General features: G+C 39.3%; 1 protein-coding gene across 1 annotated transcript; it reads left to right on the top strand.

Annotated features, from left to right (window-relative positions):
- Window positions 1-7,155: 7,155 nt before the first annotated feature.
- Window positions 7,156-15,238, top strand: mat1a (methionine adenosyltransferase I, alpha). Its single transcript, XM_034152198.1, has 10 exons — window positions 7,156-7,402; window positions 9,506-9,583; window positions 10,054-10,176; window positions 10,267-10,379; window positions 10,871-11,014; window positions 11,499-11,624; window positions 11,703-11,795; window positions 12,278-12,460; window positions 12,569-12,702; window positions 13,417-15,238. Exons 1-10 carry the CDS (start codon window positions 7,336-7,338, stop codon window positions 13,517-13,519), a joined length of 1,164 nt encoding a protein of 387 aa, XP_034008089.1. The 5' UTR covers window positions 7,156-7,335; the 3' UTR covers window positions 13,520-15,238.
- Window positions 15,239-15,303: the final 65 nt, after the last annotated feature.

Genomic DNA, 15,303 nt, shown 5'->3' with positions numbered 1-15,303 from the left:
GTCCTGAGACTCTCCAGCTGACATGGTTTAGAGCAACACCGCCCCCTGCAGGAGGTCAGTGACATTACAGAGCAATTACACCCAATATACTCAGTGGCTAAATTCAAGGCTGCAGGGCTAACAGTTATTTTCATTACCGATTAACCACACACGTTTATTTCAATGAATACATGTTTATAAATAGTCAGAGATGTGTGAAGTGTTACAGGGTCCAGGGTGAAATCTAAAAATGCCTTCTTTCACTCATTCCCTGAACCAAAAGATATCCATTTTGCTATCTAACACCACTAGTTCAGCATCAAATACTCAACAAAGCTGCTTTTTTCTTTCTTTTTATGACTATATTGATTGATCAATTATCAGAAATGTGTGTGTGTGTGTGTGTGTGTGTGTGTGTGTGTGTGTGTGCGTGTGTGCGTGTGTGTGTGTGTGTGTGTGTGTGTGTGTGTGTGTGTGTGTGTGTGACTGACGTTACCTCTGTGTGAGACAAAAGTGCATTGCTGGAATGGTATTGTGGTAATATGTCACTCATTGGTGGCAGTGGGGAATGTGCTGAGGGTCCAAAATGGGTGGAATAGAGAAGGGAAAGATTGACCCTCTGACTCCAGGAGCCCAGCTGTTGCTATCCTCGGACACATGCTGGGCGGTGTGTGTGAAAGAGTCTGCCTTCTTGCCTACATGCTTGTTTTTGTAGTTGAAAAGCATTTCCTTCCATCAACTATACAATGGTTTCCCCCCCCCCCCCCCCCCAAAAAAAACTATATAACAAAGTGAGGCTGATGCTTGTAATCCATCTGATAATCGGCCATTTGTGAAGGCTATAGGCACATTTCACACATCACAATGAACAATCTGTAAGTTTAAGTGAGGTCTCGGCCTGGTCTGATTATACCAGCTGATATTCTTATCACATACACATGCAAACATACACACAAATACATAACAGCCTCTCCTTGGACCAATGGTGCTCTAATGGGGACAGTGCGGGACCAGCAGCCAATCACAGCTGAAGATTTGCACCCCACCTCCTGTATGGAGTTCTCATTTTCAGACATTGGTTGACCTGTTAAACTCTTACTGTGCAAGTGAAACCAATCAGAGAGCAAGGTGGGCAGTCAGAGAGAAAGGACAGGGAGTGCAACATTAATAATTGTCCAAGTTCAATTGACAGGCAGCATTCGACTCTTTGTTTTCACTTAAAAAACCCTGTATGAGAAATATTGGTAATATCAATGTTTCTATAACTACAAAATTCCACCCTGTAAACAAAGAAAATGTAGATAAATACTGAACACACAATAAAAATAGCTCTTAACACAGAAAGCCACCTGTAGCGAAAAAGTTTGTAAAACTCAGAAAATAACAGTGATGGATATAAATCTCCATAAATCTCCAGTAATGTTGGTGACAGGCAGGCAGTGTGGATTATCTGCTCTTAATTGACATGTCAATCCTTATATAACACAATCTGCACACTCCACAGTCTCTTAACCGAGCGAAACAAGTTCAAGACTGGAAATATCCAAATGATCCTGCCTGCTGTGACTGACATCCAGATGAAACTGGTTGGTAAACAGACAGACACAGTGCGTAGCTGCAGAGGCAAACTGCGTGTCCTTGAACCTGCGGAAAGACAAACAGGTGTTAACAGCCCCAGTCGCTGCCAGGGTTCATTTATCTCATCCTGTTCTGGCAAGTTTGAATCTGACTCACTCTAAAACCCAAAAACCCTGACCCCTGCTTTTAAATTGAAATGCAAAAGGGTCAATATGACACACGTACTGTATCATGTAGCCAATCAGAGAGAAGGAGGAGACGCTGTCATTTAGGATTTTGGATTGGTTTGGGCATATCGTTTTTTTGTTTATAATATGTAACATGGAAGAGTCTCCATAATGTTAGTATTTAAATGAAAAATGCACAATGTGAGTTTGTCTGAATTAAGTGTTTAAATCAAGAGGATTTGAATGCTTCCTGATTTACACACTGGATGGCCATTGGGTGAGATACTTGTTAAACAATTTAATATAGATTTGACACAAAGTGCACACTCCTCAAGCAACACAAAGGTCATTGGGCATTTATCATTTTATTCTTTAACTCCTGAGGCGCCCAGCGGCTCTGTGGACGAAGGTTCAGGAGGACTTGAACTTTGAACTTCATCTAGAGTGTGTCCGCAGTATGTTTCATAGATTCAACTCTTTAAACTGACCTTTTGGCAGGAATGCTCTCCTTTTTGAATATGTAAAGAAATGACCTGATGTTCCCTCTTTTACCTAGCCTATAATAAGTTCAATGAATCGTCGCTGAATGATGCAGAGCAATCAGTAAACAAAAGTACATGTGGGCACTCACTCTAGAATGTAAGTCATAAATCATGTAATAGTATAGTATTTAGAAAAGAAAGTGGTAAAAAAATATGTAGTATTGTATGCCAAAAGAAAATGTAAACATGAATGTTGAAATAAAGTCCAGAAAAAGACACATTATACAGTATAAAAAGTCATGAAAACGTAATAGTATAGTATATAATGTCGTATAATATGTTAAAAACATGTAAATATAGTGGTAAATATAATAACATTGGCCTCTAAATTGTAGTGGAGTAAAAGTATATAGTAGCAAGGAAAAAATAAGAAAGATACAGTATATGAAGAAGTTTTAGACGTATGAAATGATTCAACACTGTAGTTGCAGGAAATGTGGAATAACTTTGTTTATCTTGCTTGCATTGTTTTTCCTGCAGAATAACATATGCAGGATAACTAAAGCCCTTAAATGCCTCAAATGATTTATAATCCCATTCCTAGCTTCATGTCAGCCGGATTCAGAAAACAGAAAAGCTACATTTTAAGGGCCACAGTATTACCTGGGTTAAATTCTTGATTCTCCTGCTCACATTCATCCTCTGCTTGCTGACACGTTATCAAAGCTCTGATAGCAGTTATCTTTCAACATAACCAGAACGATCTTGTTAGACAAAAAAAAAGCCTCTTCCTGGTCAGTCATTAACAAATGATTAGAGGCAAAGCACACAAACTCAGAGAGGAGTCAGTGTCACGTGTGTTCACGTAACAAGTGTGGTGTCTTGAGTGTTGTCATCCTGGTGCAAAGACTAGTTCTGCCAAAATAAACAGAGGTGCCTCTTCAGAGGTCGCACACTGTACCGTCAGACTGGCTCATGTGGTATAATCTAGATCTGTTTTTCACATTAACCTGTCCTTGACCTCTGACCCTTTGTCTTCTACGACAGGCCAATTCTAAGTAGATGTAGGTGCGCTCAAACCAAATAATGTCACAGTATGCTTTCTAACAAAACCTTGATTTTAGAGTGAGCTATCACCGTCTGGCACTGCAAAAAGGAATTGGAGTAGCTACTTGCAGCTGCAATACATCTATCAATAAACAATTAATCAGCAACAACAACATACTGTACATTCTCGATGTAAACAAAGTGATTACAGTATGAATAAAATAGTGAAACCAAGTTTAGCAGAATAGTTTTGCTGCCCAACATCAACCCCACTTTTCTCTCTTGCCAGCACATTTTGTGTGTCTTGAGATAATTAATCATTCAGTTAACTCTAAACAACAAACTAAATACAAGTCAATGTCCAGTTGTGTTTGTTTATCCTTCTTCTGTAATTCAGTCAGACAACTCACGTGTTCTTAATATGTTTATTATAGCAGCATATAGTTTGAGTTTGGCGTCTAGGCTCGGGCCTCATCACTCCACAGATTTACAAAGAACATTGAGTGATGATTAGATAACTATCCCCCGAGCCTACAGGTGGAAGCTGGGGTGGAGCTGGGGTGGTGGTGGGTCAGGCGAGCAGCAGCAACATGAAACACAGCAGCAGGAACATGAACATGAACGCAGCATTAGCAAGTGAACACAGCAGTGGCAGCAGCAGCATAAGCGAGGCAGAGGCAGGAAGACCTGGCAGCTTAAATAGAGCGGCATGTTTAGGAGAATGTGTTTGGTTGGTTGTAAGAGGGACGAGGTGCGTCACGTGTTAATGTATCATTGGTGCTCGAGTTGCCTGCCTGAACTAGCTCGCAGGCTTCGCCCCATTTCTGGCAAACTTGCCTAGGACTTTAGACAGAACAGATTTACAAAAAAAGGCTTATCTGATTTAAAGAATCCGCTCAAAGCATTTGAGTGTTTGAAAACTAAAAAGACTAAATTCTGCCAACACAAAAAGGCCAAACAAAGGCCAGGAGGTAGTAGGAACATCATTATGTATCTAGATTATAGCGGGTTTCTCATATATTCGTTATGCCTTACAGATTACAGTGAGTGTTGGGCTCCTTAATTGGGCCCCTAAGGAGTATGAACTCTGTGGATTTAACTAATTATTTGCACTGTTTACTTTAAGCTAGCCTCAGGTTGTTATTTCTGGCAACCTTTATTTTATCGTCTCGGCTCACATCTAACTAGTTTATTGCAATATGAAATAGTTCATTTTGGGTAGGCTGTTTAGGCAGGGCAAGAACTTGAATAGTATATTATATAAATTGGCTTTTTATTTGGTGAATTATTTCGTTTTAAATCCCACTCAGCACGCAGCCCCTGACTATCCAGGTTTGATTTGTTTCTGCTGGCCTACGGGAGGATCGGCTTCCTAGTTATGGCATTCATCTTTATATTAACACAGCTGTTTCTTATGGTCACCCATCTCAAAATTCATGAAACATGCAATTACAGCTTACATTGGCTCCATGGTTTATGAACTGTTGATCATGCTTTTTGCCTTGCTGGTTTTGTTCTTAATGATGCTTGAATCAGATGGCATAACATTCACTAATAAGAGCTTGTTAATCTTCTCCCCTAATTTCATAAAGTTATCACCAGCTGAAATCAGAATGAGAGATGCAGAGAAAGGGTTAGTCTCTCTGCTCTGTTTACACAACAATAAAGAGACATTTGTTTATCTCATTGTCTGCAGAGCTTGTGAGCCACATGAAAAGGTTCAGTCTGTGTCTGGGTTCAGATTACAGACCCATTGTTTCCACAGGCTCCTGTTTGTGAGCATCTCTTGCACACACAGTGCAATACGCTCCCTGATATTACACTGAAACACAGGCACAGTGTTGGTCACCTTAAAGGCTACCAGCTATCGGAGAGACACATCTTCATTATTTGATCTTCTCTCAGGAAATGGCTCAGTATTTTCTGCAGTTGTGTACCGAGACAAGAGCCTCAGGCTGGGACTTTGATGGAAAAGAGCATTTAGACAACAGGTGACTGTCTGCTCCAAATGCAATTACGGTCAGTAATGGAAAGTTACTAAATGCATGGTACTGTACAGAAGTACACATTTGAAATACTTGTTATGGTACTTTGAACTACTTTCCACTTCATTTCAGAGGGAAATATTGTACTCTTAACTTCAAGACATTTCTTCCACCTGTAGTTGATGATTTTGTTGATTAGTATGCAAAGTATTATGCATTTCTAAAGAATTAATAACACAGCACTGTATAAAGTAGTAGACATTAGCTTCACCTCAACAAGCTTGCATTAGAAGTCTGCTCATTTTATAATAAAAGGCATTATGTAGCAACAATTAAATATAATAAAAAAAACTAAACATCAGTTTTTTGTGCAACATCTTAATTTGCATAATTAACTATTGCAGTCGCATAGTAATTTAAAACAATTACCTTTTGAAATGTAATGCAGTAAAAGGATGAAATTGAAGCAGTTAATTACAGTACTTAAAAAATGTACTTATTTTAAGTGGAGTACTAGACTTTATGTATTTATGGCGCATTTCCACTGCAGGTCCTCGCACGGCTTAGTACGGTATAGTTAGGCCTTGGTAGGCCAGGCTCACTTTATGCTGCGTTTCCATTACAGTTTAGTAGCTGGGGTAGTAACTATAGTAACGCAGTGTAGGCGGAGCCGTGACGTCATCTTCAATGCGAAACACAAAACCAACATCAGCCGTTAGCTGTTAGCACTCACAGCTCCTCATATCTGTTCAGAAACTAGACAAAAGTTAAACAAGTACACACCACAGACTGTCTGTGTCATGGCGAATACAGTCGCTGGTTTATTTATGTCTGTATAGGCCGTTGTTGTGAGTGTGGACGGTCGGAGCATATACTGCGTTAGCTTAGCCGATCTCCATTCAGAAAACACGCATTTTAAAAGGTTTTTCGCCTGCCGTCTGTCTGCAGACTTGTCAAAGCATTAATTCATGGTTTTTACTAACCGGTATCAGTATGTTGTTACTTCGGCATCATTTTGAAACGTGTATTACAATTAAATCACGGTAAAATATGTTCATTTTGTTGTAGTTGCCAGCGATTCTTTCACTAGTTTAGCATACTCAGCCCGGTTGTTGGCCCGGAAAGAACCTCGATTTTGGAGAGCCAGAAAACTGTGAAAAAGTACCGCTAGCTGGAACTACGCCTAGTGGAAACGCACGCTTAAACCGTGCTCCGCGCTGTAGTGGAAATGCGCCAAAGTCACTTTCCACACGAGAATTTACATTAACGTAAGACCAAAGAAAGCAGCAAAATATAGAACCATCAAATATTTGGCATTTTTTGCTTGAAAATGTATTAAAACCATTGATCCATATGAACAAATTAAATGAACCAACAACTAATTGCTGAAGCTCTGCATGCTTTACGTTCATATGTCATGGTTTCTAGTTAAATATATAATGAACAAGCTAACTTTGCTCAGAACATGATGTAAACAGGAATAGTTGCATCATTTTTTTTTCAGTTGACAACAACAACCTTTCTCTCCCTCTGTCCATAGGCTGCCCTGACCTGGCCTGGTCCCAGACAGAGCTGTCCCGGTGGGTGACGGGGGAGGGGGTCTCCCTAATTAAGGTCTTCTAGCTGCCATACAACATTTGATCCACAAAAGCAGAGCTGAAAGCAAAAGTGATGACAGTAATCACACACTGAAGCATCACACTGTACACAAGGGGTTAACAAGCAGTTTCCACAAGCTGTGAAGACCCTCCCATCATCCACTCCCCCCTGGACATGGACTGTCCCATGGATTCACAAAAGTGTGTATGTGTGTGTGCGTGTGTGTGTGTGTGTGTGTGTGTGTGTGTGTGTGTGTGTGTCCAGTGTGTGTGTTCTCTTGACCATATATATTGGGCCATGTGGACACACACGTGGAGTGTTGTAAAATAGACTGTGTAGTGGCTGCAGGGCTGTTTGCCTCCCTTATTAAATTACTCTCACAAAGAAGAGCTAGCAGGAATATAAAGCACCTTCAGATCTCTCTGAGCTGCTTGTGGAAGGAACTGAGGAATCTCTTCTCCCTGAGACTCTAGCTGACTACCTGGCCCTTCAGAAAAAATGAGTGACAGCCTGGACGATGGCTCTTTCATGTTCACGTCGGAGTCCGTAGGAGAGGGACATCCAGGTGAGTCTCCATTCAACTTTAACTACCTTTGGGTTAAACTGGGACACTGAAACTGAAGCGTGTGAAAGTGTTTACTAAGATATGTCACACCTTGGCCAAGTCTGTTGTAATAACAGTCTTAAGGAACCCCATCTTTATTTGTTTCTGTATACAGAGGAATATGTTAACCATTTTACTAAAACTGCAAATAAGGACAAATAAACATTACACAAGTTAGACGTCAAGACCAAAATAGCTCCACAGTGCTTTTCTCTCCAAGCATGGTTGGTATTCCATTCACAGTAACATGTGTTTACTGCCCCTCTCTCACACTCTCAGTTATGGGCAGCAGGAAATAAATGTGTGTGACGGTGGTGTAAGGTTACACGCTGGAGTAAAAGTATCTCTTTTTTGTGTGCACTATGCTGGGATACAACTGGCATGTTGATAAGACAAGTCAGTCAAAAATGCAAGTACATTGCTGCAACAGAACAAAGCTGTCAGCCTTTAAAACATTTTAATTAAATGTTGCTCAAGTCCAAAAAGTAACAATTCCATGTTGGTTATACTTACATTTAAGTCCACCCTATTTAGCATTTATCAGCAATATATCCATATTAACAACATGGTTTGTAACGGTCTAACTGTGATTGATTTAGCAGATGTATTTGTCAACAGCTGTAAATGTTCCTTAACAGGAGACTGCTACATTTTTAAGGGCATTTGCAAAAAATATAGGTGTATTAGGTATTTTTAGATGCTTAACTCTATTACAGTTTTCACATGTATTAAAAGTTTGTATATTGTTCATAGATGCTCAATAGGAGGACTAAAATAGTGTGCCCTAAGAAAGATTGTCTAACCAGAAACCATAAAAGCTAAACATGTGCTCTACCCTCTAAAGTTCTGCTTTTAGACCACCCCCAACTTGTGTTGTAATCATTTCACAAATATGTTACAAAGTCCTCTTTACTAAATCGATAATCAGTAAATGCAGCAGAGTAAAAACAGGTTGGGCAGCTTTACACACACTGACAGAAAAAGTGACAACTTTAAGCTCCAATTATTGAAAACAAATGATTAATTTGCAAAAATGATATTAATCACATTACAATTTTTCATTATTAATTGTAAGGGAAAGGTTTGAAACATGGCAAAAGAGAGGGCTACATCTTTGGTGTGTAAAATATCATACTTGTACTCTGTATATCATCGAGTAGACGTAACTTTAAGTTGTTCAGGTCTTTAAAAACGTTCACAAAAGAATGAAAGATGTTTACCAAAGTGGAAGACCTAGTTACCAGTGATAAAAAATTGAAAGAAAAGCCAAAATGCATGATAACCCAAAACCAACAAATATATTATAGGATCTTTTTAGCATGCAGCTTGTCTAACGGGAGTACTGTGAAGAAAAGCAGATGGCACTTTTTCTAGAAAACATGGCACGACCAACATTTTCATACCTTTTTGTTCACTACAGATGCAATTTACTAGCAGTAGGTTAATAAGGCATTGAATCACCGAGCAGCTTAAATATAAAAGTAAAAGGTTTAGCGCTTTACATCCCGCGTTTAGCACATTCACAGAGGTGTGTGGCCTTGGTGGAGAGCTGCAGCACACAGCATTGGTTTGATAACACCTCGAGGCCTGGGCTGTTCCCACAGATAGGGAACTTTTTGGACTGAAAGACATGTACACATACACCTGCACACAACTGCAAAGTCAACCTACAGTAACGATTAAAACAATCAAATGTTTTTGGATTACTCCATATTTGAAAATGAGTGCTATAGTTTGAGGTTCTCAGGGTCGTGTTGAGCCGATGCAACCAGGTGTTTGTTGTTGTTTCTGATGTAACTCGTGTGTTGCATTGCGTCAGCAGGAGGACAGAGAGAAAGATGAATGGAGTAGTTTGAGAGGCATTATCCTGCTGCTGCACTCAAATCCAACATGTTCGTTTTGAAATATAAATATTTAACCTTTAAGATAAAAATCAGCAAAACTTATAGTTATTATGCTACAATATATATTGTTTTTTCTGTTCTGCAAATACTGGAATCTATTGCTTCAGAATCTCATATAAACTGGTGGCCTTTATGTTAACCTGCTTGTTTTTCTCTACAGACAAGATCTGTGACCAGATCAGTGATGCTGTCCTGGACGCTCACCTGAAGCAGGACCCAGATGCCAAAGTGGCCTGTGGTGAGTGTATGAGATATTCTATGTCGATCAAGGAAATATAAATAAAGTGCAGACAAAACTAGCAGAACACATTTTTGATATTTTTTATCTATAGTTATGGATTGTGACAAAAAACTGCAAGATCCAATAATATCCCAGTACAAGTAAATGTCCTGAATTCAAAATGTTAATTAATAACAGAATATTAATCAGCAAAATGTACTTAAAGTATCAAGTGTTTATTAGATATTCTTTTAAGGACAAAGGGCAACATTTGGTAAGTTTTGAAAAAGATGAGTGTAAACAAACATAATTGTTTTTGCTGAGATTATTTATTGTATCTCAATATCAACCTCTGAGGGTCTGAAGATTACCTCTCAGCAGAGCGACGCTGTGTGTGTTCTGATAACTGCAATTATGGCGTTGCAAAAATAGACCCATGAATAGATGTTCAGGTCTTTAAACGCATATGTAATGTATTGATTTGACAGAGACGGTGTGTAAGACTGGCATGGTGTTGCTCTGCGGAGAGATCACATCCCGGGCCAACGTGGACTACCAGAGGGTGGTGAGGGACGCCATCAAACACATCGGCTACGACAACTCTGAAAAAGGTGAGAGAACAACTTGAACGTTAAATAAAATAGAGGTAAAATATGCTCTGTGTGTCAGCCTTCTCCATCTCATTCTCTTTCCTTCCGTAGGTTTTGACTATAAGACCTGTAATGTGCTTGTGGCTCTGGAGCAGCAGAGTCCCGACATTGCTCAGGGCGTCCACGTTGACAGAGAGGAGGAGGACATGGGAGCTGGGGACCAGGTACAACAACAATAGAAATAATAATATATAATAAGCGACAGAAAAATAAAGTTCAACGATGCCATGTTAGCAACCTCAACCTGTTGACTTACCTTCATCGGGGAAGCAAAGTAGGGCAACTTTTTCCCTTTAACCTTTTTAAACATGGTCGGTAGGCACTTTTGGGTGGTTGGCTAGTCTATGGTCGGGACGTATTATTTCGTGTTCTTTGGTGTCAGTTTGGTGTGTAAGGAAACGCAGGTTAGGCTACTAATTGTTTAATGCTATATTTATTTTAAAATATTTTCACCTACATGAGTGCACTTTTTATTTATTATCTCAGCCTATATCTGACTCTTCAGAGACCACAGAGAAGAACAATGAATATCAATGCTTTTTAATCGTCTACCTTTTAAAAAAGATGATTTCAAGATGGCTATTTCTTCTATGACGATCTTTTTCATTATACAGTATACATCTTCTGTTTAAGTTCTGTCGCTCTCTCTCTGCAGGGTCTGATGTTTGGATATGCCACAGATGAGACTGAGGAGTGCATGCCTCTCACCATCGTCTTAGCTCACAAACTCAACTCAAAGATGGCTGAACTCAGACGCGACGGCTCCGTCCCCTGGCTGCGCCCTGACTCTAAAACACAGGTGGGTTTAAAAGACTTGCAACATTTTGCCTCACAATATGTCTTCTGTGTAACAGTTTTTTGTTTCTACTCCGGATTTCTTCCTAGAGTTTTGTTAAGATACCAGCAGAAAAAAACATTGACCTTAGGTGTCTAATGCCTTTGTGTCCCTGCTGGTTAATATAAGTTGATATAAAGTCAGTCAAGAGATGGTAGGTAAAATATTAAAATAGAGAACACATTTGGTTAAGCACATATATATTTATTGACAAAGGAATATTAAGGAATTGACTATGTAGTCAGCTTGCCAATGGAGATACACTCATTTTCTATGAGCTGTGTCAGACGATATCAGGCCTAACTCTCATTCAAGTTTCAGGTGAGGATCTGCAAAGGAAAATAAATAGCAGCGGTAAAAACTTGGTTAAATCAGAGTAAAATGGAGAGAACTACAGATCAGTCAGTAATTATAATAAATACCAACTGTTTTCTTGTGTGTCCCACAGGTGACGGTACATTATGACCAGAAGAACGGAGCTGTGATCCCCAAGAGAGTTCACACCATCGTAATCTCCGTCCAGCACGATGATTTTGTTACTTTGGCGGAACAGAAGAAGGTCCTCAAGGAGAAGGTAGAGCCTCATAAGCAAACCTGACTGGCCTCTGATGAAAGCACCTCTTTGGTTTTAATGTTGCATTGATTTGTTCAGGTGATCGACGCTGTGGTTCCTGCTAAATATTTGGACGACAAGACCATCTACCACCTCCAGCCCAGCGGTCGCTTCGTCATTGGAGGACCTCAGGTGAACATCACACACATCTGCTTATTCCGATCAGTAAACAATCAAACACTTAAGAAGTCACCACTGATTTTTACTCATCTTACCTTATTTTTCTTTTTTTTCATTTATTTGTACTTATCTATTCAATATCATACATGAACATCATACATTCTACATACAAAGTCCAGGGGCAGACATACAAAGCAACAAAACATTAAATAAAGTAAAGAAAAAAGAAAAATACGTTTTGATACTTCAGATTAAATATTTTTTAAATATCAAATTAGTTTTGATTGCCTTCTTATTCCTAATGTTTTTAATAGTGCTAATATATTGTTTAAATTCTTGATAGAAATTTAAAAAATGTGGTTTGGAGTCAGCCCATTTATTTTTATGGATATGAAATTTCCCTAGAAATACAATTAACTGGACAAAAAAGACAACATCTGCATCCATACCATCAGCCCTGAAGTACATAACACCTTCCCTTCTTTCTTCAACAGGGTGATGCTGGTGTGACAGGCAGGAAGATCATTGTGGACACATACGGAGGTTGGGGCGCTCACGGTGGTGGAGCTTTCTCCGGTAAAGACTTCTCAAAGGTGGACCGCTCTGCTGCCTACGCTGCTCGCTGGGTGGCCAAGTCTCTGGTCAAAGCTAACCTCTGCAGGAGAGTTCTGGTTCAGGTGAGCGTACAGCGTCAATAATTCACCCATCTAAAAATGTATGAGGGAGTAAAGGCTGTAGTTGAAGCATTAACGGGCTGATCTTTGACCTTTCTGGATGTGTTACAGGTATCTTATGCTATCGGAGTGGCACAACCTCTGTCCATCTCCGTGTTCACCTACGGTTCCTCCGAGAAATCAGAGTCAGAGCTGCTGCGGATTGTCAACAAGAACTTTGATCTGCGGCCAGGAGTCATTGTTAGGTAAACATTACTATATAACCTTTGTATCCTCCTTATGCAAGACTGTGTCAAGCTGCTACATTTGAAGCTGCCTAGTCCGATGGCCTAGGACTAGGTTTCTGTTTGGGGCAAAATCAGACAAGTGAAAATGTGTGTTTTTCTGGTGATGTGCATTTGTGTCTACTACCACTAGGGGCCATTAGAGCAACACAAAACTAAAACAATGATGCAATATATGCAATATCATAAAACTCAATAACAAGCTCCAGATAACTCATGGCGACATGTCTGATCAAGATTAAATACACATGAGTTGCAGTTGATCATAGCCATAGTGTGAACAACCAGAACTACATACATTTAAAAAATGTACTAATGTAATGCACTAATGTACATTTTTCACAGATTTCACAGATTTTGAAGTGACTGTTATTTTTTATATATTGATTGTTGTGCTTTTATTTATGTCTTTAATGTGTGCATATGGCTAAATGTGTCTGTTGATTGATTATATATATGCATATACATATTTTTATATATATATTTGTATTTTTTATTCTTTGAGATTCTGGGAAACGGTATTTCGATCTCACTGTCTGTACACACAAACTGAAAGATTGACAATAAAGTTGACTTTTATTTTGATAAAATTACAAAAACAATCCAGATATTATCGTGTGACATGCTTACAGTCTTCTCACCTGTGATGTTGTATGTCTTCTGTATCCTCCATAGGGAACTGAACCTGAAGAGGCCCATCTACCAGCAGACAGCCTCCTACGGCCACTTTGGTCGACCAGAGTTTACTTGGGAGATGCCCAAAAAGCTTGTGTACTAAATACTCCACCTGCTTTTCCTTGAGGCGCCTCTTTCTTGGCTACGACTGCTTCAACTGATTGGACATTTTTAAATAGGAAGAACCAAAGCCAACGTTAAAGGTGGGGTAGGTAAGTTTGAGAAACCGGCTCGAGATCGCTAGAATTTGAAAATACACAACCGGAGAAAATCTGCCACTTCCTTACATAGCCCCTCCTCCAACACACACGAACGCGCACATGACCAATGAGGGCACGAGATAAGTTTGTGCCCCGATGGAAGGCTGACAGGCAGGTAGGCCATCCAGTTATTTTAGCCGGGCCGGCTAAAATGATTGGTCGTGCTTTTTACAGTACTACGGCTTCCACAGATGACATTTTTTTATGGATTTTTTGTCAAAGCACTTAAGATATTCATTGCTATCGGGATGTTAAGAGCATTCCATGGAATATAACAAAAAGTGTATCTCAAGCCGGTTTCTCAAACTTACCTACCCCACCTTTAACGATAAATAAGATTAAAAGAGATGAGGATTATCATCATATGCACGAGTGGTTGTACTGTAGTCATGTAATGTAGTAGACAGACATGGCAGAGGACATCTCAGTAACCAATCCTTTCCCCCCCGTCCTTGAACATCCAATTATTGGTGCTTTATAAATATGGGTACAATCGCTAGTCAAAGATCTTCCCTGGTAAGGTAAAGCAACACCACAGCAAATAGAATCCACTGAAGATAAATATTTCTCACCCACTAGAATCAGGGTTTTACCTCAAAGCTGCAAATGTTCCTTTACTTGACCAGTATGATGTACAGAAACCACCTCAGTGCTTTATTTACTTCATCAGTGACGATCATGAATATGTACGAAGTGTAATTATTGCTCAACCAAAGGCTCAGCTTTAGAAGAAAATGTAATCTTTTTTGTCATGCCTGTAAAATTCCTTTTCTAAGTCTTAATTTGTAATGTGTGCTACAGGAAGCTGTTTGCACTGTTACCATCACTGTTGTACATCCAGACAGGTCATTACGTGGAGAGAGCACTGATCTCTTCAACATTATGTTACAATCAGTAAATAGCCATGCGGTTTTCACACTGCACTTCTTTTCTGTCATCCTTTCAGCCTCTGCTTGGCTGATTTGTATCTTTAAATGTTTGTTTTTTTTAACCTGTAGGCCCGCTGCTGTTAAAGAGTATATATTTTATCAAAACACTTAAAGTCTTAATCAGTCTCTTCTCTTTGAAGTGGATTACCAAGCTGTACGCTGTTGAGGCTAAGCATTTAGTTCACCACTGATGTCTTACAGTTGCTGCATTTTTGACAATGGTATTATATCTGACATAATGCCATGGTGTAGATGCAGATCACCTTCATCTTTGAGATAATGTTAAGTTCTCTGCAGCTCTTTATTGCAAATTGAGATCCTCCCTTGTGGATTTAGATTAAAAAAAGGGTTTTTCAAATGTATTTCTCAAAAGGCATTTCGAACCTTGAATCTTAAGGTAAAAAGTATTTAATCAAATTATTTCCTTCTGATAGGGTCGAGGAAGTGTGAACAGTACTCACCTCAAACCTTCATGTCTGCAGAGGTGCATACTTTGTGGCTATTGTAACAACCCGTGCTTTCTTTTACAGCCGACATTGTTTTCTATTTAATGTGTTGATCTGTGTTGACTCTGTTGGAAGAGAATCTGGACAATGTAAATAATGAAACAATAAAGAAAATTGAAGATATAAATGGATTGACCTCTTTCTTCATCATAAGAGCTACATGCAGAAGATAGAATTGCATTACATAGAGAA

Source organism: Trematomus bernacchii, unplaced genomic scaffold, assembly GCF_902827165.1.
Source record: "Trematomus bernacchii unplaced genomic scaffold, fTreBer1.1, whole genome shotgun sequence".
NCBI classification, from domain to species: Eukaryota; Metazoa; Chordata; class Actinopteri; order Perciformes; family Nototheniidae; genus Trematomus; species Trematomus bernacchii.
Note: the sequence above shows the minus strand (reverse complement) of the source record. Positions and strands in the feature narration are given on the sequence as shown.

What these genes read in the sequence shown, in the direction of transcription:
- mat1a (XM_034152198.1), top strand. Translation starts at nt 7,336, where the DNA reads ATGAGTGACAGCCTGGACGATGGCTCTTTCATGTTCACGTCGGAGTCC. An exon ending in CGTAGGAGAGGGACATCCAG is followed by an intron (nt 7,403 to 9,505) that starts GTGAGTCTCCAT and finishes TTTTCTCTACAG; the next exon opens with ACAAGATCTGTGACCAGATC. An exon ending in CTACGACAACTCTGAAAAAG is followed by an intron (nt 10,177 to 10,266) that starts GTGAGAGAACAA and finishes TTCCTTCCGTAG; the next exon opens with GTTTTGACTATAAGACCTGT.